This window comes from Henckelia pumila, chromosome 2, assembly GCF_033568475.1.
Source record: "Henckelia pumila isolate YLH828 chromosome 2, ASM3356847v2, whole genome shotgun sequence".
NCBI classification, from domain to species: Eukaryota; Viridiplantae; Streptophyta; class Magnoliopsida; order Lamiales; family Gesneriaceae; genus Henckelia; species Henckelia pumila.
Genome location: NC_133121.1, coordinates 181,340,505 through 181,364,520, shown reverse-complemented (window position 1 = coordinate 181,364,520; position 24,016 = coordinate 181,340,505). Strand labels below are relative to the sequence as shown.

Below are 24,016 nucleotides of genomic sequence, written 5' to 3'. Positions count from 1 at the left end.
AATGTTTTGGAATCCTTGCGACGAGACCTTAGATTTGACGTAAGTTTTTGTGTCTTTCATCATGTTTTGAGAATTCATATATGGCAGAGATCAGTACGTTGGATTATGTATGCGTTTTTGAAGTGTTGTATCTTGTATTTTCAAAACCGAATCGACGAATGACTACCGATGGTATTCTTATGCATTCCAGTGTATAATTCGAGCTATATATTTGCTGATATGCTGAGTTTTGGTTGATATATAGCTGATAGATGATGTATATATTTGTGAGCTTTGATATAGTTGAGTTTCGGATTGCCGAATTTAGCCGTTATGCCGTCAAAATTATGATTTGAAGCTGTTTTGCTATTGTATATTGGACTGAGATATTGCTGAGTTTGAACTGATGTTTTCTTGGAAAATATGCTGTGATTTCAGTTCATAAACAGGGGACGTCAACTCGAGAATCCCGATTTCAAAACCGGTAGAAGAAAGAGCAAGGTTTGTAGACTTTTTGCCTTGAAGTTGGGTTGAAACTTGAGCAGAATTTTAACGCAAGATAGTGTGGTTATTTGTACAGATTTGGACAGCTAGAAGACACCTTAAATATCATATTTGAAAGGTAAAAGTGGACTTCTATTTGAATGAGATTAAAACTCGAGATGGTTTGTATCGAGTTCCCTAAATCACATACGTATTTGATTAATTGATTTTATGTGTTTTATGTGAATTGGTGAATGAATATAAGATGTTAATGAATGCTATATTGATATTATATGTTGCATTCATCTTGTGAGACCAATTCCTTGATTTTGAAATGAACGGAAGCGTTCGATTAGAGGATTTGAGGAACTATATATGTATGGCCTGGGTGGTTGAGTTAGCCTAGCGTCTGATTTGCATGTATGGTGGCTTCAAAGTCTAGGAAGCAAGATAAGTAGCCCCACTCGATCGGAAGTGTCGGTGGATCAGCTATGATATCTTCTTCTCGGGATACCAACCGATGAAATGAGAGATTCTTTGAGAGTAACTTGTTTTAAGGCATGCATTGTATTTTATTTTCTATCATGAGTTTGATATATACAATTTGCTATGCATGTTAGTTGCTTTTACTGGGAAATATGTTTTTCACCGGAGTTTATCCGGCTTTTTTCGTGTTTGTATATGTACATGACAACAGGTGGTTCAGGAACAGGGCAAAAACGGGCTTGACGAATCGAGACTTGAGAGATTAGCGTGATGATCCGGTGTAGATATGATGTTGATGTCATGTTGTGTTAAGAACAAGAGTTGGAGTTGTTATGTATTAGATTGGACCTTATGTTTAAAGTTTGAGTGTTAGATTGATAGACTTGAACCTTATTTTAGATTGTTGTTACTTGAACTTGTAATCACACTTGAATGAGTTGTGTTACTCTTGCCTTGAAATGTTGATATGATCTTGTTAATGACTTCACTCTCCTTGTTTAATGCTTCTTAGACCTTGTATGACGATTATTGCATTTGATTGAGCTTGTAATTTGGATCATGAGCAGCATTGACAGCAGCTGGGCATTCTTTATTTTTCTGGCCACTTGGCCTGCGCACGGGCGAGCCCTGCTCGCGCGCTTGCGCAGGTCAAGCTAAGGGGGCCGCTGCCCCATTGAGCTGCGCGCGCGCGCTCGCAGGTCACCTTTATTAAATTTTTTTTTTTTTTTAGCCTTTTGATACTTAGCCTTAATTCATGAATATTGATGTATTATTATGCTTCGAGAGATTAAGAACCGGGTTGTCACAACAGGTGGTATCAGAGCGAGAAAATTCTGGACTGAGATAGATAGTGAGTGGGGTAGATCGAGTCTTCTTCCTTGCTTACTTATTTTATCATGCTATGATTTAATTACATGATTTAATTACATGTTGTAAATGCTAGCATGTTTTGCTTTCAAATATTTGATTACATGAATTTGTATTTTTATTTGAAAGTATGTTTTACGATTGTTGAAGACGCATGCTTACTGGAATATCTGAAATGATTAGAGGCATGTGTTCTGTTGTTTGATAACATGCTACCTGATTATCTGAATTGATTGAAAGCATGTTTTGTATGAATACCTTGATTATTTATTTAAGATTGAATCAGAACCGAGTCTTGATCAGAGGAGGACTGAGATATATTTGATGATTATGGTATCCTAACCATTTTGATAATCAGATATGTCTCGACGACCAGAACGACCACCTCTTAGACCACAAGCTCCTACTCCTCTGCCAGAACAGACAGTTGTAGCACCGACAGTGCCACAAGCTATAGAAATTCCTAGCACTGAACAAGGAAGTACCTCTAGAGACATGACAGATATGACCGCCACTCCGATGGAAACATTGCATAAAAGATTTCAATCCTATAAGCCGCCAACACTAAAGGGTACTGAGAATGCGGTTGAGTGTGAAGGTTGGCTTGATGATATGGAGATGTTATTTGATTCACTTGATTATGGTGATGAACGGAGAGTCAGACTGATAGGGCACCAGTTGCATGAAGTTGCAAAGAGTTGGTGGGTCACAACTAAGAGAGCTCTGGAGCATAGAGGGATTGTACTTATCTGGAATGTCTTCAAAACTGAGTTTTACCAACGCTTCTTTCTGGTGTCTTATCGTAAAGATAAGGGAGCTGAATTTGCTAATTTGAAGCAGGGAAATTTAAACATTGAAGAATATGTTGCAAAATTTTCTACATTGCTACGTTTTGCTCCACATGTTGCTGATAGTGACGAGGCAATGGCTGATCAGTTCATTAATGGACTGAATCCAGACGTATTTACTTTGGTGAACACAGGGCGACCGAATACTTTCGCTGATGCTCTGAACAGTGCCAAAGGAGCGGAAGCTGGTTTGATAAAGCAGCGAGGAGCTTCGTATGCCATTCAGCCTCAGAGACAGCCACAACCTTCATCTCAGGTTCCACAACCTCCTCGATTTGAAAGTGGTGGTAGTAGCAGTGGTAAGAAAGGATATTTGCAAGCTCGAGAAAAATAGTTTAAAAAGTCAGGGAGCAGTTCTTCGAGTTTCAGTGGCTCAAAACCGAAGTCAGAAGTGTATTGTAGCAGTTGTGGTGGAATTCATCTGACCGATCAGTGCCAAGGTATATCTGGAAGTTGTCACATATGCCATCAGACTGGCCATTTTGCGAGGGTGTGTCCTCAGAGGGGTGCTGGAAGATCACGAGGTACAGAGTCATCACGATCAGTGACTTAGCCTGAGAGGCAAGCCTCTTCTATTCATTCCTTCCAATTATCACATCCACAGCAACAGACAAGGCCAGGAGGGAGTCAGACAGGTAGTCAACCCTCGAGACAACAGGCTCATGTGTTTGCACTGACTGAAGAACAGGCACAGGGAGCACCAGATGATGTGATTGCAGGTAACTGTTCTCTTTGTGGTTATCCTGCATATGTATTGATAGATACAGGTGCATCTCATACGTTTATCTCTGAACGATTTGTATCATTACATGTTTTTCCTGTTGAATCATTACCTGTAGTAGTATCTGTCTCTTCACCTTTGGGGAGAGGTCTTATATCCATGCATATGGTTAAAAATTGCTTGCTACAGTATGATGGTAATGGGATAGAGATATACTGTATTGTGCTTGGTTTGTCTGATTTTGACTGCATTATCGGAATTGATATGCTAACCAAGTACAGAGCTACCGTAGAATGTTTTCAGAAAGTGGTGAGGTTCCGACCTGAAATGGCTGAAGAATGGAAATTCTATGGTAAGGGTTCTCGTGCTATGATTCCTCTGATTTCAGTATTATCTATGACTCAACTTTTACAGAAAGGAGCAGAGGGATTTATTGTATATACAGTCGATGTCCTGAAAACTAGCCCGAACCTGGCTGATTTGCCAGTGGTTAGTGAATTTGCGGACGTTTTTCCTGATGAAATTCTGGGATTACCTCCGTATCATTAGATAGATTTCAGCATAGAACTGATGCCAGGTACTGTACCGATTTCTAAAGCACCTTATCGAATGACATCAGTGGAATTGAAAGAATTGAAAGAACAATTGGAAGATTTACTGGCCAAGGGATATATTCGACCCAGTGTTTCTCCTTGGGTGCTCCAGTATTATTTGTTAGAAAGAAAGATGGTTCCATGAGACTTGGTATCGACTATCGGCAACTGAACAAGGCAACGGTAAAAAATAAATACCCTTTGCCTCGTATTGATGATTTGTTTGATCAGTTGCAGGGTTCTGCTGTTTATTCCAAGATCGATCTGAGATCTGGCTACCATCAGCTGAGAGTTAGAGATTCTGATATTCCGAAAACTGCTTTCAGAACCAGGTATGGCCACTATGAGTTTATAGTTATGCCGTTTGGTCTGACGAATGCTCCAGCTGTGTTTATGGCTTTGATGAACCGTGTTTTCCAAAAATATTTTGATGACTTCGTTATAATTTTTATTGATGATATTCTGATATACTCGAAGAATCTGATTGATCATTCAGAGCATTTGAGAACTGTGTTAAAGACTCTGAGAGCTGAGAAACTGTATGCTAAACTGTCGAAATGTGAGTTTTGGCTAAAAACATGTTGTCTTTCTTGGACATATTATATCTGGAGATGGTATATCTGTTGATCCAAGCAAAGTCAAGGCTGTGATTAACTGGTCTAGACCAACATCTGTTCCTGAGATACGTAGTTTCATGGGTTTGGCTGAGTATTATCGCCGTTTCATTAAAGATTTTTCTAGTATTGCGAAGCCAATTACTCAGTTAACTCAGAAGAATGCTCCATTTATCTGGTCTGAAGCTTGTGAATCCAGTTTTCTTGAGTTAAAGAAACGACTGACCAGTGCACCAGTCTTGACGATTCCTTCAGGTACTGGTGGTTTCACTGTTTATTGTGATGCATCTCATCGAGGCTTAGGATGTGTATTGATGCAGCGAGGGCATGTGATTGCTTATGCCTCGAGACAGTTGAAGCCTCACGAGACCAGATACCCGATTCATGATCTTGAATTGGCCATTGTATTTGCTTTGAAGATTTGCCGACACTATCTGTATGGGGAACAGTTTGAGATTTATTCTGATCACAAGAGTCTGAAATATTTGTTTTCACAATCAAAACTGAATATGAGACAGCGCAGATGACTTGATTTGCTTAAAGATTTTGATTGTGAGATTAAATACTATCCGGGAAAATCCAATGCAGCTGCTGATGCACTAAGTCGAAAGGTATGTTTTTTGTCTCTATCGACGATTGGTGTATCAAATTTGATTGAAGAATGTTGTCTTTCTGGTTTGGTATTTGAAACGAATTGTCAGCCTCTTCGACTTTATCAAATTCAAGTTGAACCAACGTTACTTTTGAGAATTAAAGATGCTCAGAAACTTGATCAGAATGTGCAGAATTCAATTGAGAAAGTCCAATCAGGGCATGTATCCGAATACCAGGTTCGAGATGAGCTTTTATATGTAAACAATCGCCTTGTAGTGTCTGATATTTCTGATGTGCGACAACAAATCTTGAAAGAGGCGCATTGTAGTCGTTATAACATTCATCCTGGTGGCAGGAAGATGCATAATGATTTAAAGACGCAATACTGGTGGAAACAAATGAAGTCAGATATCACTGATTTTGTTTCTCGATGTCTTAATTGCCAACAGATGAAGGCTGAAAGAAAGAAACTGCCTGGTTTTTTACATAGCTTATCAGTCCCTGAATGGAAATGAGATCATATTTCCATGAAATTTGTGACGAAATTACCTCGATCTTCCAGAGGTTGCGATGCTATCTGGGTGATTATTGATAGATTGACAAAATCAGCGTGTTTTATTCCTTATCGTATGATGTATAGACACGACCAGATGACAGAGATTTATGTTCGAGAAGTTGTCAGATTGCATGGAGTGCCGAAGTCTATTGTATCAGATCGTGATCCTCGATTTACAACACACTTCTGGCATAGTCTACAGAGTGCTTTAGGTAATCAGCTACACTTGAGCACATCCTATCATCCACAGACAGACGGACAGTCTGAGCGTACCATTCAGACTTTGGAAGATATGTTGAGAGTTGTAGTGCTTGACTTTGGCACTAGTTGGCAAGATTCACTGGCACTTACTTTGTGAATTTTCGTATAACAATAGCTATCAATCGAGTATTGAAATGGCTCCGTTTAAAGCTTTGTACGGTAAGAGGTGTTGATCTCCTATTTACTGGGATGATATTTCAGAGGTACCTGACGTTGGGCCTGACATGATTCAAGATATGACTGAAAAAATGAAGATTATTCAGAAAAGGATGAAGACATCTCAGGACAGACAAGCCAAGTATGCCAATATTCGACGTCGACCTTTGTCTTTTGAACAGGGGGATAGGGTGTTTCTGAATATTTCTCCGTTCAGAGGAACTGCACGATTTGGCAAGCAAGGGAAGTTGTCTCCATGCTATATTGGTCCGTATGAAATCCTTGAGAAGATAGGCAATCTTGCCTATCGATTAGCTCTTCCTCCGTCCTTATCTGGAATACATGATGTCTTTCATGTATCAATGCTTCGGAAATATCTGACTGATGAATCTCATGTGCTTCAATCTGATGAGGCTGAACTCGACGAAACATTGAGTTATTTTGAAAAGACAATTCAAATTCTTGATCGTAAGGAAAAGCAACTTCGAACGAAGACTATTCCGCTTGTAAAAGTTCATGGAGTCGTCGTGGTATTGAAGAAGCAACCTGGGAGACAGAATCGGATATGCGACAGCGATTTCCAGAGATGTTTCAATGATGTGAGTTTCTTCTTCAGTCTTTCTGTTATCTGTTTTATTATGTGCTGATAGTACTTGAGATTTCGAGGACGAAATCGTGTCTTAGCGGGGAAGAATTGTAACGCCCGAAATTATTTAATTTTAATCCGAGAATATTTAATTTGGGAATATTTAGAGTTTTTATTTAAATTCTAGTATTCTTAAATTATTTAGGATTGAAATTGAATGGAATGAGAGGCTGAGGATTTAATTGCAATTATTGAAGAATTGAGGGGCTAAATCGCAAATAGAAATGAAGTTATCAGATTTGTAAGTGATTAATCAGCTTGTATACGTGTATGTAGGAGAAAATATTCAGAAAGTTGAACAGGGAGCCGAGTTCTTCTCCTCTTTCTTTGAAGTTGTGATTTTCTAATCGTCGTATCTTTTGTTCCGGTTATCCAATTTTGATTCCGAAAAGTGTTTTGGAATCCTTGCGATGAGACCTTCGATTTGACGTAAGTTTTTGTGTCTTTCATCATGTTTTGAGAATTCATATATGGTAGAGATCAGTACGTTGGATTATGTATGCGTTTTTGAAGTGTTGTATCTTGTATTTTCAAAACCGAATCGACGAACGGCTATCAATGGTATTCTTATGCATTCAAGTGTATAATTTGAGCTATATATTTGCTGATATGCTGAGTTTTGGTTGATATATAGCTGATAGATGATGTATATATTTGTGAGCTTTGATATAGTTGAGTTTCGGATTGCCGAATTTAGCCGTTACGCCGCCGAAATTATGATTTGAAGCTGTTTTGCTATTGTATATTGGACTGAGATATTGCTGAGTTTGAACTGATGTTTCCTTGGAAAATATGCTATGATTTCAGTTCATAAACAGGGGACGTCAACTCGAGAATCCCGATTTCGAAACCGGTAGAAGAAAGAGCAAGGTTTGTAGACTTTTTGCCTTGAAGTTGGGTTGAAACTTGAGCAGAATTTTAACGCAAGATGGTGTGGTTATTTGTACAGATTTGGACAGCTAGAAGACACCTTAAATATCATATTTGAAAGGTAAAAGTGGACTTCTATTTGAATGTGATTAAAACTCGAGATGGTTTGTATCGAGTTCCCTAAATCACATACGTATTTGATTAATTGCTTTTATGTGTTTTATTTGAATTGGTGAATGAATATAAGATGTTAATGAATGCTATATTGATGTTATATGTTGCATTCATCTTGTGAGACCAATTCCTTGATTTTGAAATGAACGGAAGCGTTCGATTAGACGATTTGAGAAACTATATATGTATGGCCTGGGTGGTTGAGTTAGCCTAGCGTCTGATTTGCATGTATGGTGGCTTCAAAGTCTAGGAAGCAAGATAAGTAGCCCACCTCGATCGGAAGTGTCGGTGGATCAGCTATGATATCTTCTTCTCGGGATACCAACCGATGAAATAAGAGATTCTTTGAGAGTAACTTGTTTTAAGGCATGCATTGTATTTTATTTTATATCATGAGTTTGATATATATAATTTGCTATGCATGTTAGTTGTTTTTACTGGGAAATATGTTTCTCACCGAAGTTTATCCGGCTGTTGTCGTGTTTGTATGTGTGCATGACAACAGGTGGTTCAGAAACAAGGCAAAGACGGGCTTGACGAATCGAGACTTGAGAGATTAGCGTGATGATCCGGTGTAGATATGATGTTACTGTCATGTTGTGTTAAGAACAAAAGTTGGAGTTGTTATGTATTAGATTGGACCTTATGTTTAAAGTTTGAGTGTTAGATTGATAGACTTGAACCTTAGTCTAGAATGTTGTTACTTGAACTTGTAATCACACTTGAATGAGTTGTGTTACTCTTGCCTTGAGATGTTAATATGATCTTGTTAATGACTTCACTCTCCTTGTTTAATGCTTCTTAGACCTTGTATGATGATTATTGCATTTGATTGAGCTTGTAATTTGGATCATGAGCAGCATTGACAGTGAAACGACCCTAACTCTATAATAAATAAATATGCGGAAATTTTTTTTTATATACTACTAAATAAAATGTGTACATATATGCCCATACATATATGCACAGAATAAAATATTTAAAATAAATACATGACTAAATAAATCAATAATTAAATACTTAAGAAAATTGCATTCTTTAAATTAAATAAATATCTGAGTCAACCCTATAATTAAAAAGATATTGCATAAATAAAATAAATAAAAAGTGTGCATGCACCTAAAATATTTAATAAAATATTCCAAAAACATCAACCCATGAAAATATTAAAATGTATCATAACATAACATATATGGTGACTCAGAGGTTGTCACGGTCACGGGGCCACTGCAGCTCCGCTCATACGTCCTCACCACCGGTAGGGGTAACCTGCTCCTCTATATACTCACCTGCACCATATCAGTGTAGTGAGCCTAGAGGCCCAACATGCATACTAACAAGGGTTTAAAATAATTTAATACACTTTCATACATAATACTTATACTATAAATGCATGAGCATGCCTTAAAAATAATAACATAAATGTTACTTAGAGAAATCACTGAATTATACATAACATACATAATATCATACATACTTGAGTTGTTGAGCACTTATTTTCTTAACATCGAATGGTTCTATCCGTAAGTGTGACCCATACTTATAGTGCGACTGATCAGTCTAAGAAACCATCGTACGAGGCTGGTGGCGAACCACCCATACATAAATGGCAGAAACTGCCCATACATAAATGGTCACACTACTTCAATTTCCACCTAAAATATTTTATTTGCTCAACCATAGAACTTCAATCATAGCATAAAAATTGATTTCATGAATGCATGTACTTAAATAAATTGTGTGTCCTTCATATATATTTAATTTAATTTTCTTACTAACATATAAATATTAAAATAACTTAAATGCATAAAAATAATTAAATATATAATCAGGACACATGCAATTTTTCTCATGGATGGTCCTGGACTGCTGGCCTTACACTCAAGCCCATTAACTTAATTCTGGCCCATTAACATACTTAAGCCCAATATCTTAAACTTTAAGCCCAATTAATTAATCTAAGCCCAATTAAATTAATTAAGCCCATTAAAATTACACTAAGCCCAATAACACTTAAACTGGCCCATTGGGCCAAAAAACCCAAAGACTGGCCCATTAACTTTTATGGGCCCAAAAGCCCATAAAATTAATGGACTAACTTAATTAAAATTTTAAAAGTCCAAATAAAATTATTTGGGAGTCCAAATAAATTTTATTTCAATTAAATTGACTCAAAAACCCATTATTTCATAAAATATTTTAAAAATAAAAAAACTCGAGCCCGGCCCACCAAACCCGGACCCGGACCCACTTAACCCGACCCACTAACCTACTGACCCGACCCGGACCCAAGAACCCGACCCGGACCAAGCCTAACCCTAGAACCCGACCCCCTCCTCCTTACTCCTCTCTCGGCCGCCGAGGGCTTGAGCAGCAGGCCTTCATCGCCTGCTGCCGCCCTGCTCCGGCCACGACCGGCCAAAGCGCCGCCGGCAGGACCTCCCCAGGGTCCTGCCGGTTCGAACCCTACCATGGTTCCAACCCCATGCTCACCCCACGTCGAACCCGAAGCTTCCAAACCCAAAACCCTAATCTGTCGGGGTCGTGCACTTGAGTGAACCTAGCGACCACCTGGGCTCGTTTGGCTCGAACCACTCGAGCCACCCGAGCCCAGACCACGTACCCACACCCCAGGAGACCTAGCCATCAGTCGAACCATGCATAGAGAGAAAGAAACCGTGAGCATGCTATGAATTCGAAGTACAATGCACAAACAACAACATTCAATCGATTTTTCTGAAAAATAATTAAAGGATTTAGATGCCTACCATAACTTACATAATATATATACTGATATGGCGTTAAAATGAGAAAAAGATCATGCCTTTCATCGTAGATATGGATTTAACACGTGTAGGAAGGACTTCGGGACGACGGGACGACTTTGGCTTGCTTGGAACCTTGAAACCGATCTTCTATGGAGTTTTAGGGCTGAATATCGATGAAGAAGATGACTATTCTGTGAGGGTGGAGGCGGCTAAGGGGTGAAGTGATCGGCTAAATGGGGTTTGGGTAGATTAGGTTTAATTTTAGTGTTAATTAAATATAGGTTAAATAATTAAGGAATTAAAAGTTTTAAATATTAAATGTACAACTTAAACTCCTAATTAAACTTTAAAAATTTGATAATAAAAAAATGAAATCTCGAAATTAGTAAAAATAGGAATTTTAAAGGTATTAAAAAGTCCATATTTTGGCTAATTTTGGATAAAAATGACCCCTAAAATTAAATAAAATTAAATACTTAAAATTTTGAGATAATAAAACTCACAATAATATTTTAAGGCTCTAAAAAGGCTCATAAAATAATTTGGCTAGGAAGTTGTCATCTCGTCCGTCCACGGTCCCGTCTACGCGATCAAATAATTAAAATACTAAAAATCATAAAAATCACTAATTATGGGTTAAATGCTTAAAAATAAATTAAATCATGCATAACTAATTCACATAATTATTTAACCCATAAATCATAAATTTAAATAATTAAATATCCTAATTATGCAGGCGGATTTACGTATTTAAAAATACCGGGTGTTACAGACAGCAGCTGGGCATTCTTTATTTTTCTGGCCGCTTGGCCTGTGCACGGGCGAGCCCTGCTCGCGCGCGTGCGTAGGCGAATCTAAGGGGGCCGCTGCCCCATTGAGCTGCGCCCGCGCGAGGGGTGCTCTCCGCGCGCGCGCATGTCACCTTTATTAAAAAAAAAAAAAAAATTTTAGGCTTTTGATACTTAGCCTTAATTCATGAATGTTGATGTATTATTATGATTCGAGAGATTAAGAACCGGGTCGTCACAAAAATAGTGTGTGAGTTAGGAAGCATTGTTGAATAAAAAGCTGAACTTATTTATGATTTTTTTTTTTGAAAGTTTCTGTTTCTGTATTCAAATTGGCTTTAAATCATCCCGTTTGATGTTAAAATTAAGATTTCGGATCGTTGTTTCATCTACGTTTGACTTGAGTGTTTTAATATTTAGATCTAGAAATATTTATATAATTAATTTTTTGTTTATTATTCTTATATTATAAATCATTTATTACCACGTACGATTAATAAACCAAGTGCTATGGCCTATGCATCTTAAAATTATCGGTACGACTATATATAAAATCAATAGATAATAAAAATCGACTGATATATATGTTGTTTGAATTATTTTTATTTAGATTACTAAAATATTTTATATCAAATTATATTATCTAAAAAATTTGTTTTATATGTATAGGCTAACTCTACACCACAAATAATTTTATAATAAAAATTTATTGTTTTAAAATATATAATTTATTATATAGGTTTGTTCAATCATAATACAAAGCAATAAATTACATGTTTGGACCCACATGGCATAGCGAGTTGGTAAAGTATGAGATGACATAGGAAAAAATTCATCAGCATTACGGGTTCGATCCTCGTGTGGAGCATATTTCCTGCTGAAATATTGTGGGGATATGATCTGGGGTTGACCATGTTGCTCCCTTCCTCAAGTCCCTGTCACTCATGCACATCCCCCGATTTAACCTTCGCATGAGCCAATAAGTCTCTGACTCATGTGGAATGAAATCTCTTTCGGGCTCAATCCTTTTTGAATAAATTATATGTTTGGTAACCGTATCAACGATGCACATCGTACGAGGGTCATGGTTTCTAGTTGTCTGCTCATAAAGATTTTATTATTTATGTAAGGAAACAAAATAGAGATACAAATAATTTACGAAACTAATAGCGGAATATTAAGCAACTTAAATAAAGTAAATATAAAAATAAGATGTTCAAAGCTCATTGTATTAGATTTATCTGAAAATTCTTATAATTTTTTTTTAAAATTTATAAGTTATAAGACATTTTAGATTTTTAAGAGTAATAAAAACAACATAGTCAGGGAAACTACGTACTTGTTTTATATATAATCTTTGATATCAAGACAAATATAATATATATATATATATATTTTGAATATTTTAAATAAATTTCATATAATGAGAAAATTATTTGGCATGATTCATTGATTGTAAGATCAAACGATTGTCGTTTTACCAAAAGGTGAAACTCAAATATTATAAATCGGACAACAGTCCAAGCTTCATGGGTAGAGCAGTCCAAGCGTCATGAGTATCGTTCTACCCAACAGAGATAATTATTGCATTCAACAATCTCCTTCCTAATAATTGGAATTCTTGCAATCAATGAGAATCGAACTCATGACATTGACTCTGATACCAATTTAAGACCAAATGATAGTCGTTTTACGAAAAGTTATAGATGCTTGGTTGTAAGGGTGCAACTCAAAATTTTAAATTGCACAACAGTACTTCAAGCGTCATAGTTCGATCGCTCTACCCAGCAAAGACAATAATCATACCCCAACAGTGATTTTCTTGGACAAAAATTGGCAACTCAATGTATTTTAATTGCATACATTTTGAATAAAAGAATCCGTCTAACTAAATTGACCCATATATGTTATATGAGTTTTTGTGCTAAAAAATAACATTAATGTTATAAATCATAATAAAATTAGAGAGATGAGTAAAGAGAATTAATGAGAGAAGAGAGAATTCATATGAGTCAATACTCAGGTGCAAATTTTATTGAACTCAATCACCCCTATTTATAGGGAAAGATTACAAGATACAAATCTGTACAAATATTATCTTTACATATTTATCTTGATCACATATCTTTAATAAGATAAACATCTATCATAATAATATATTTATAACACTCCTCCTTAGATGATTATTTTCACAAGCAATCGATTCGTAAAAATCTTCATTTGGCAAGATGTATGTCTTGAAACTTCATCGGGACTCAAGTGTTGCCTCGTTAAAACCTTGATAGTAAAACCCCGTGGGAACTTCATCGGGACTCTAGCGTATAAGCTGTCCAAATCTGGACTCGAAACGAAGAGAGTCTGCGAGGCACGGTGGCGGGCGATGTCCCGGCGAAGGATTCCCGTCGACGTTCCAGCCATGGATTAGCGTATAAGCTGTCCAAATCTGGACTCGACGGGGCTAGTGGAGATGGGGGTGGCGTTGCACGGTTGTTGGCTGATCGAAGATGATGATGCGTGGCAAGGATCGATCATTGATGGCTCACCGATGAGACCTGCAGCTGATGAGATGTCGTAGGAGACGCGGTTGATGGTGGTGAATTTGTGCCGAGACGATGGAAGATGGTGGCTTATGGATACACACGCATATACATAGGATATACATATTCTGCAATATACTTAATAATTGCAATAAAGCTTCGAGTGTTAATATTTGTTAACATTCTTGAGTTGATTTACATGCTATTATTTTTTGGTAAAATTTATTTTAAAAATCATTGCAGGGCATCCTTTACGAGGTAAGGTACTTTCGGTGTTGGTTGCTAACCGAGATACTTATCCCTCGTCTCCCACGGGGTCTCGCGATGACAGTGAAATTGACGAGTGTCTAACCCCTTTGAGTGATTTGAATTCATGGGATAACAGTGGTGCCCAAGCGTCTTCGGGAGGAGTGAGAGAGCATGTTTTAGATAACTTGAAGATTTCAAGTCCATATCAAAAACTTGAATTATCATCTAGACACATTCTTAAGATTCCCAAAAATGGAGATTCATGTCATGAACCGCCTCCGGGATATTTTACTGTATATCTGGAGTACTTTAATTTTGGTTTCTCGCTTCCTCCTCATGCCCTTTTGATAGAAATTGTAGATAGTCTTGGGGTGAGTTTGAGTCAATTAACACCCAGTGCTATTCTCCTCTTTACATGCTTCCTATGTAGAATGAGCGAAATTAAAATGTCTCTGACTATAGACTTATTTTATGCGCTCTTCTCGGTGCGTCGTTCCATGCCGGGTTCCTATACTTATTTTCTACCTCGCGGAGATTGTAAATTTTTATCTCGTTGTCCATCTCCGAAAAGCGATTGGAGAAAAATATTTGTTTATGTCTGGGATTATGGAATCCGGGCCATAGGAGAATTATTTGTAGCAAAACTCGTCGTGAATTGCAACTTGAATGTCGCTCCTTAAGTCTTTTCAAAAAGTTGGTTGATCCACAAACTTTGCTTCCTGCTGGTATTTGCTTTTTCATTCTCTTGCACGCTATTGTATTTTTTATTTTTATTTTTTAAAAAAGAAATGTATCTTGCTCGGTGTAATTTGAGAATTTATTGTATTTATTTATGTATTATTCTCCTTGTTTTTTTATTGGAAAAAAAATAAATTTGGCGGAGGTCCGGGCGTGCATAGAGAAAAATGAGAAGGATGCGTCAAAAATGCTAAGAAAAGACTCCACAAAGGAGCGAGCTATCGTTGGTTCTCAAGAGCTTCCCCAGAGGAGGAAGTCTCCCGGGCCTTCAAATCATGCTCAGCGTTCTGGCCCACCATCCAAACGATCCGATGTGCATGATAGAAAGACTGGTGGCAAAAGGAAAGATGTTGCAACTGGATCTGACTTCGATGCACGTAGTAAAAAGGTTGAAGATCCGAGAGATCCGAAGAAAAAACATGACGACGAACGAGTAGTTGATCTGGGAGCTCTCGAGGGTCGCCACTTGTTCGTGGAAGGAGTGAACCAAAAAAATAATGCTGGATCTTTTTGGGATTTGAAAGATCCAGAAATTGGTTGGAGAACGGGAGCGGACCTGATTGGAGATCATGATAGACTGCATTTACTGCCACAACCTACCGAAGTGTTGACTCGGTCTCTTGCTTCGTCCGCCTTCCAGGTATATCATTACTTGCTTGTTGTTATTTATTACGATTTTTACGTAACAAATAATTTTCTTTAGCTATGGGTTTTTATAGATTTTATCGCTTTCTCACACTTTTCAATTTTGAGAAGAGTGGTCTCGAAATTCCGGGAAAAAATTTGATGACGAGCTTACGTCCTTAAGGGGTGAGTGCAAAAGACTTAGCGAGGAAAACACTAAGGCTAGAGATGATTTTCTCAAGTCTCAAAAGGAGCTTGAAGAAAAAACCAACAGGTATGATGTCTTGTGCCGGGAGATGGAGGAACTTAGAGGGAAATATTCCCGTGAATCGGAGATCGGTGAGATTTTTCTCAGTTCGTCAATAGGCAAGAATCTCTTGCGAAATACTGGAGAAAAAAAAATTGAAGGCTATCGAGCATCCACAGCTTTTAGAGATGAAGTGATTCAGCGGGCGATTGTTATTCATGACGAAGTTGTCGTGGATTGTCGCAAAGAACTACGGGATACTAAACTAGTTCCGGAGGAAATTATTATGATGATTCACCCTAAAATTCCGGAGCCTAGTACTGCAAGAGTTGAGGATGACTCGGATCCTCCCTTAGGAGATTTATTGGGAGGTCTGGGTGATGAGGAGATGATCGAAGCTTTGAGTTCGAATTTTTAGCTTATACAATCAATAATGACGGTGCGTGTCGAAGCTACATGGAGACCACTCTTTGGAGCCGTGGAGCAGTTTAGCTTTATTATTTCTTGCCACTTTTGGGCAAATTTTTTTTTTTTTTTTTGTAACAAAGTCAAAGTCATAGACTTTGTTTGTTCTTTTTGAGTAAGTAAGTAGTTGGTGGAGGAGCAAAGGAAAAACAATAATTCCTTGATATATATATATTCAATTTTGTCTATTATCATATCTCTTTTGCATTTTGAATTTGCTATTGCATACTTGTTTGATGAATAAAATACTATCGCTTTAATATTGGAGTACTTGGGAGGGGATCAGTCTTCCAAGATTTTGTCTCATGGGGAAGTCCTAAACCCACTTAGTACGTGGTGAGGTATCCCGGGACTTGTAATATTATTATTTCGTCTTGACCTCTTACATCGTCATAATTTCAAATGTCCCATGGGGCTGGCCAAGCCTCTTATTGTTGGGAATTTTTTTTTATGATTGCTAGGGTCTATGACATTTACATCATAAGTAAATGTTAGTATAGGAGATGAGATATGATAAGCTTTCGACAAAGTAATCTGCTTGTATAATAAAATAATCATATTAGTTGAAAACTACATAACAAAATTGTAAAAGCAAAACATAAAGTAAATATGCTAGTAACAAAAAAGGTAAATATAGCCTAATATTGGAGAGAGTTGTAGTTTATGCATAAAACTTCTTCAGGTTGGCCACATTCCAAGGTCTGGGAAGTATTCTTCCATCTGAATGTTGGAGGTGATATGTTCCCATCTTTACTATCTCAATTACTTTGTATGGGCCTTCTCATTTCGGATCTAGCTTGTCAACGGACTTCAAGATGTCAGATTTTCTCAATACAAGGTCTCCAACTTGGAAAGACCTTGGCTTGACTCTATCGTTGTATGCTTTAGCCATACAAGCTCGATATCTCTTGGCTCGTGTCGAAGCTTCATCTCTCAATTCATCCACCAAGTCCAATGAAATTCGAAGGGCTTGGTCATTTCCAGATGAAGTGTATTGTTTCACTCGCCATGATTTCTCTCCAATTTCGGCAGGAGCCACAGCTTCCGCTCCGTAGGCCAAGTTGAAAGGAGATTCTCCAGTTGAAGAGCGTGGAGTGGTTCGATATGCCCATAGAACATTTTGCAACTCATCTACCCATTTCTCTTTGGCAGTGTCTAGACGTGTTTTGAGGTGCTGTAGAATGGTTCGGTTGGTGACCTCGGTTTGCCCATTCTCTTGAGGATTCCCAACAAAAGTGAAGAACTGCTTGATGGAAAGTCCTTTGCACCAATCTTTTATTTTCGCTCCATAGAACTGAGTTCCATTGTCTGAAACCAAGGTTTGAGGAATGTCAAATCTGCATACTATATTCTTCCATAAGAAATTGATTACATCTCTTTTGGATATTTTGGCCAATGGTTCAGCTTCGACCCATTTGGTGAAATAATCCACAGCAACTATCAGAAATTTTCTTTGTCCGGTAGCAGGAGGAAAAGGACCTACCAAATCCATTCCCCATTGAGCAAAAGGTAAAGGACTCTCTAGGGGCTGCAAGATTGTGGCCGGCTGGTGATGGAAGTTAGCATGCTCCTGACATGCATGACAATGCTTTGCTAACTCGATAGCATCTTGCTTCATCGTTGGTCAGAAGTATCCTTGGCATAGTGCTTTCCCTGCAAGAGCTCTGCCAGCTAAGTAATTTCCACATGTTCCTTCATGAATTTCATGGAGCACATAATTTCCTTTGGCTGGCGTTAGACACTTTAGGTAAGGTGAAGAGAAACCTCTTTTATACAGTTCTCCGTCAATGATCGTGAACCAAGCAGCTCGCACTCTAAGTTTTCGAGCTTCGACTTGGTTAGCAGGTAGGTTACCTTGCATCAAATAGTCGATTATTTCATCTTTCCAACTAGGTTCTTCGCTGTCAGCACAGAAGATTGTAACATCACTTCCATCAGTTTTTTCCTTAACATATGTTAGGAATGTAATTTTTCTATTATCAATGTTGGCCAAAGAGCTTGCTAACTTGGCGAGACGGTCAGCTGACTGATTTTTCACTCTAGGTATCTGCTTTATATCGTAGCTATCTAAACCCGAGATAAGCTCATTCACTTGAGTGAGGTATTCAAGCATTTTATCTTCCTTCGCTTCATAATTTCCATTAACCTGACTGACGATAAGTTGGGAGTCACTATGTATCGTCAGTCGTTTTACTCCGACCGACAGAGCCAATTTAATTCCCATGATGAAAGCTTCATATTCTGCCTCATTATTCGTTGCAGGGAATAAAAATTTGATGGCATATTGAAATTTATCTCCCTGTGGGCTCTTCACAACTATACCTGCACCGCTTCCTGTAGAGGTTGATGACCCGTCGACATAGACCATCCATGTCTGGGTGGAGCTTTCTTCTTGACTTACTGTCATCTTTATTAGAAAATCAGCCAGAATTTGTGCTTTAATCGCTGGACGCGAGCGATATTCAATTCCATATTGACTCAATTCGACAGCCCACTTAACCATTCTTCGTGATGCTTCAGGACTCGAGACAATTTGTTTGAGAGGATGATTGGTGAGTACAATTATTGGATGAGACTGAAAGTAAGGACGCAGTTTTCTTGCTACAGTTACCAAAGCCAGTGCCAGTTTCTCGATCTTTGTATATCTTAATTCTGCTCCGTGTAAATTTCGACTGATATAATAAACTGGTTTATGCGCACGTCCTATTTCAGAGACCAATACTGCACTTACCGCTTCCGCAAATATTGCCAGATAAATCAACAGGGTGTCACCTTTGTTTGGTTTTACCAACAACGACAGAGAGGTTAGATGCACTTTCAACTCATCAAATGCTTGCTGACACTCTTCTGTCCATCGAAAACCTTTCCCACTCCTCAGCATTTTGAAAAATGGTAAACCCTTGTCTGCAGATCTTGAGATAAATCGGTTGAGGGCGGCCAAATGTCCTGTAAATTCTTGAATGCCTTTTACACTCTTTGGGGGATTCATGTTTAAAATTGCTTTGATTTTTTCAGGGTTGGCCTCTATTCCTCGTTCTGACACCATATAACCAAGAAATTTGCCTCCTCGTACACCAAAAGTGCATTTATCGGATTAAGTTTCATCTTGTATTTTCTGAGTATACTGAAGCATTCCTCAAGATCTTCCAAGTGATTAGACGCTTGAATACTTTTGACGAGCATGTCATCTATATAAACTTCCATGTTATGTCCGATCAAGCGTTCGAACATGGTATTTACCAAACGTTGATAGGTAGCTCCAGCATTCTTCAGCCCAAACGGCATAACATCATAGCAATAAATCCCCCTATCCGTGATGAAACTTGCTTTTTCCTGGTCTTCTGGTGCTAGACCGATCTGATTGTATCCTTGATATGCGTCAAGAAAGTGAGCAGCTCACATCCTGCTGTCGAATCGACTAACAAGTCAATTCGTGGGAGTGGAAACGGATCTTTGGGGCATGCTTTGTCTAGATCAGTGAAATCTATGCACAAACGTCATTTTCCTCCGGGTTTTGGTACTAAGACAACATTTGCAAGCCAATCTGGGTATGAAACTGGTCTGATGTATTTTGCCGCTAAGAGTTTTTCCACTTCAGCGGCTATATGTCGATTTTTTTCTTGGCCAAATGCTCTTTTCTTTTGCTTTACCGGTCTCATTTCGAATCAACACGGAGGTGATGGAGCGCATATTCTTGAGGTATTCCGGGTAGAGGCTCATCACTAGGGGTGGGCATAATTTGGTTAAAACCGAAAAACCCGACCGAACCAAAAAATTCGGTTTATTTGGTTCGGTTTTTTCGGTGTTTCGGCCGGTTTCGGTTTTAAATTTTATGAACTTCGGTTTACGGTTCCAGTTGTCCAAATAACCGAATTAACCGGACCGGCTGATTTCTAATTAAATAAACTAAGGTTTTATGGATATTGGGCCATATCTTTGAACGTTCTAAATTTTTTATGGCCCAGTGGGTGTAATATTTTTATTAAAATAGGGTTTTTGTTGAACTCAGATAGTCAGATCTCAGTAGCCGCTTTCTTCCTTATCAGTCGGTGATTCGGCATCGCGATTCTTCCTTTAGAGTTATCCAATCTTTGATTCATCGCCACCGGCCCACCGTGCCACACCTGTCCAAGTTTGTCAAGGTACTTCCGATTTCAATAATACCAGTTACCACTTTGTTTTATTTTGAATTTTTTTTTATTTTTTTAGTGTTTATTAATTTTTCAACAAGTGTATCATGTGTGTCGATTTGGTTTTTTTGTTTTTGATTTTATGAGTTTATACAAAATTTATAAATTTTCGAGTCTACTACACTACTTAACACTTGACAGTATTTTTGATTGAAAGTTCGTTCATTAGGTTTTAAAAAAATCCATTCTGACATATTTTATTCATCGAAGCAAATTTATTATTTTTTTGTTGTGAAAAAGTGTAAAACTTATTAGATAATCTACTTTAAGGATTAAATGAATTTTTATTGTTTTCTCATATTATTCTAACAACACGTTAAATTTTGTGGGAGAAAGTTAATATTATATAATTGTTGTCTTTTTCTTTATTAAAAAGAATAATGTTGTTTCTTATTCCAAAAACTTTCTATTTTTCAGTAGATGGCAGAGAAGGAGGGTATGGTCGATGAAAGCAAAGGCTCAAATGATAATGCACCTAATTCTTCATCAGCAGATTCGGTTGATGTTGGGAAAAACAAAAATCAGTAAGAACTAGATCTACAGTTTGGGAACATTTTGAGAAATTTGATGATTCTGATGGGGCACCTAGAGCAAAATGTAAGTATTGTGGTTCAAGTTATGCTGCTGATTCAAGTTTAAATGGTACTTCGTCTCTTAGTTCTCATTTGAAAAGGTGTAAAAGTTACCCTTGTAATGTGGAAACTAAACAAGCTAAAATAGCATTTCAAATCATTTCAAAAGATCAAATAACCGTCAGTGCTTGGAGATTTGATCAAGAAGCTATCAGGAAAGCTTTGGCCAAGATGATAATTGTTGATGAATTACCTTTTAGTTTTGTGGAAATGGAAGGGTTTAAACACTTTGTAAATGTGATACAACCATTATTCAGAATTCCCTCTCGTAGGACAATCACAAGGGATTGCTTTGAACTTTTTTTGGAAGAAAAGAAAAATCTTAAGCTTTTATTCAAGGAAACATGTCCAAGAGTTTGACTCACAACAGACACATGGACTTCAATACAGAGAATTAATTATATTTGTCTTACTGCTCATTTTATTGACAAAGATTGGAGTTTGCAAAATAGAATATTAAATTTTTCTCCAATATAGAGTCATAAAGGTGATGATATGGCAATTTTGATCACTAAATATTTGCTTGATTGGGGTTTGGATAAGGTGTTCACTATCACAGTTGATAATGCTAGTTCTAATGATACTACATTGAAAGAGATGTTAAAGCAATTCAGTAAATGGGGAACTAATTTGATGGATGGTCAATACCTTCATGTGAGGTGTATGGCTCATATAATCAACCTCATTGTTCAAGATGGCTTGAAAGAAGTTGGAGATTCTGTGAGACGAGTTAGACAAGCTATAAGATATATTAGGCAGTCTTCTTCAAGGATTAAAAGATTCAAAGACTGCTGTGAAATTGAAAAGATAACAAGTAAAAAGTCTTTGTGTTTGGATGTTGTTACTAGGTGGAATTCTACTTACTTGATGTTGAAAACTGCTTTGAAATTTGAAAATGCTTTTCTAAGTTATGGTATTCATGATTCTGGCTTGTTGGATCATCTTCTTACCCATGTTTGTGAAGATGGAAAAGATGTAGGTGCATTGACAAGTGATGACTGGAAAAATGTGAGAAAAATGGAGAAGTTTCTTGAAGCTTTTTATAATCTTACTTAGAGAGTTTCAGGTTCATTATATGTAACTTCAAATGTCCACTTTCATGAAATTGGTGAGCTTGCTTGTGTTTTAAAGTTGTTGGTAGATAGTGATGACATTTCTTTGGCTATGATGGCAAAAAGGATGAAAGCTAAATTTGATAAATATTGGGGTGCTCCAGAAAAAATGAATAAGATGATTTTTATTGCATGTGTTCTTGATCCTTGTTTCAAATATGATTATGTGGCTTTTGTGTTGTTAAGGATGTATGGACAAGAAAAGGGGGAGAAAATAAGAGATGAAGTAAAGTTGTATATGACTACTTTATTTAAAGAGTATAGGAAGGTCACTTCAAAAATGTCTAAAGGATCATCCACTGACAGAGTTGAGCCATCAACTATAAACATTGGAAGCCTTCATAAAAGAACATTAATACAACAAGAATACTTAAGGCATAAGGCTGAAAGTGAAAATATGGATGCTAAGACTGAGTTAGATAGGTATCTTGATGAAGATGTTGAGGTTGCAAATGAACAATTTGATATTTTGCTTTGGTGGAAAATTAACTCATACAAATTTCCTACTCTGGATGAGATGGCTCGAGATGTGTTAGCGATTCCTATTTCTACGGTGGCATCGGAAAGTGCATTTAGCACCGGAGGACGTGTTCTTGATACATTCAGAAGTTCATTAACTCATCGATTAGTTCAAGCTCTTATTTGTCTTCAAGATTGGTTCTGAAAAGAAACTTCACCCATTAAAGTAGAAGAAGACTTGGATAATCTTGAAAACATTGAATCTGGTAAGAATCGTGTCTTTTTTTTTATGTTTTATGTATGTTACAATTATTTTTTTATTTAATGTTTCGTAATGATTTTGTTAATTATTTTAGATTTGATCAGTGTTGGAATGGGTTCTAGCATAACTGAAATATAATCATTCAATGAAAAGTAAGTAAAGTTTACGCACTTTCAGTTATTGATACATGATTTGTAGTTATTCATTCATAATTGCTTTCTAACTACTGATTTTTTTATTTTTTATTTTGCAAAACAGGATTTTTTTATTTTTTATTTTGCAAAACAGGATTTTGGAGTTGTTTGATAATTGGAACTCTGGAAATTCAAATATTTTGAAGGAGTATTATTTTTGAAGGAATTGTATATTTTTTGAAAGCATATTTACCATTACTCGTAATTATACTTCAAAATTTATATTTTAATGGAGTAATTATGTTTTATTGTTATTGATTCTCTATTATGTTATATGTATTGCGTGAATCAAGTGATGCATCATTCTAGATTACAAACAGTATATAACCGGCCATACAAACCGAACCGTATTACAAAAAAACCGGTCCAAACCGAAACAATATGGTTCGGTTTTGGATTAGAGATTTTCAAAACCGAAACCGAAAAAACCGAACCGTTATAGGGAAAAACCGGATCAAACCGACCGTTGCCCACCCCTACTCATCACCACAAGCAAACATGTCCAAATTGTAACCAAGAAAAATTTTCAGCTTCTCTTCCAATTCAGGAGGTAATTCGGTCCCGATTTTCAGTTTCTTCTTGGGATCATTTGGAACAATTTTTATGTGCTTTAGAGTTTCGGTTACTGTTATTCTTTTTTTGCTCTCAGCTTCCTCATTCACCAAATGTATCCTGCTTTCACGAAAATTTTTTCCAGGTTTTGGTGCTCTTTCCTCACTAGAAACTTGTCTTTTACGATTTCCTGATGAACCCTGTAGTGTCACCGCATGACACTCTCTGGCTAGACGATGGTCACCAATGGCTTTTCCTACTCCTCCTGGAGTCGGAAACTTCAGCTTCATATGATATGTCGATCCAATGGCTTGGAATATATTGAGACTTGGTCGTCCCAATATCACATTG

The 24,016-nt window shown here is 37.3% G+C and overlaps 1 protein-coding gene and 1 long non-coding RNA gene across 2 annotated transcripts; one reads left to right on the top strand and one right to left on the bottom strand.

Annotated features, from left to right (window-relative positions):
- Positions 1–17,888: 17,888 nt before the first annotated feature.
- LOC140879105 (uncharacterized) lies at positions 17,889–19,310 on the bottom strand. Its single transcript, XM_073282751.1, has one exon. It carries the CDS (start codon positions 19,308–19,310, stop codon positions 17,889–17,891), a length of 1,422 nt encoding a protein of 473 aa, XP_073138852.1.
- Positions 19,311–20,281: 971 nt separating this feature from the next.
- LOC140884164 (uncharacterized) lies at positions 20,282–23,095 on the top strand. Its single transcript, XR_012150571.1, has 3 exons — positions 20,282–20,406; positions 20,872–22,923; positions 23,014–23,095. It is a non-coding gene; the product is annotated as an uncharacterized lncRNA (long non-coding RNA).
- The last annotated feature ends 921 nt before the right edge of the window (positions 23,096–24,016 follow it).

Excerpts from the sequence above, each read along its gene's own strand:
- LOC140879105 (XM_073282751.1), bottom strand. The coding sequence starts at position 19,310 with ATGGTGTCAGAACGAGGAATAGAGGCCAACCCTGAAAAAATCAAAGCA.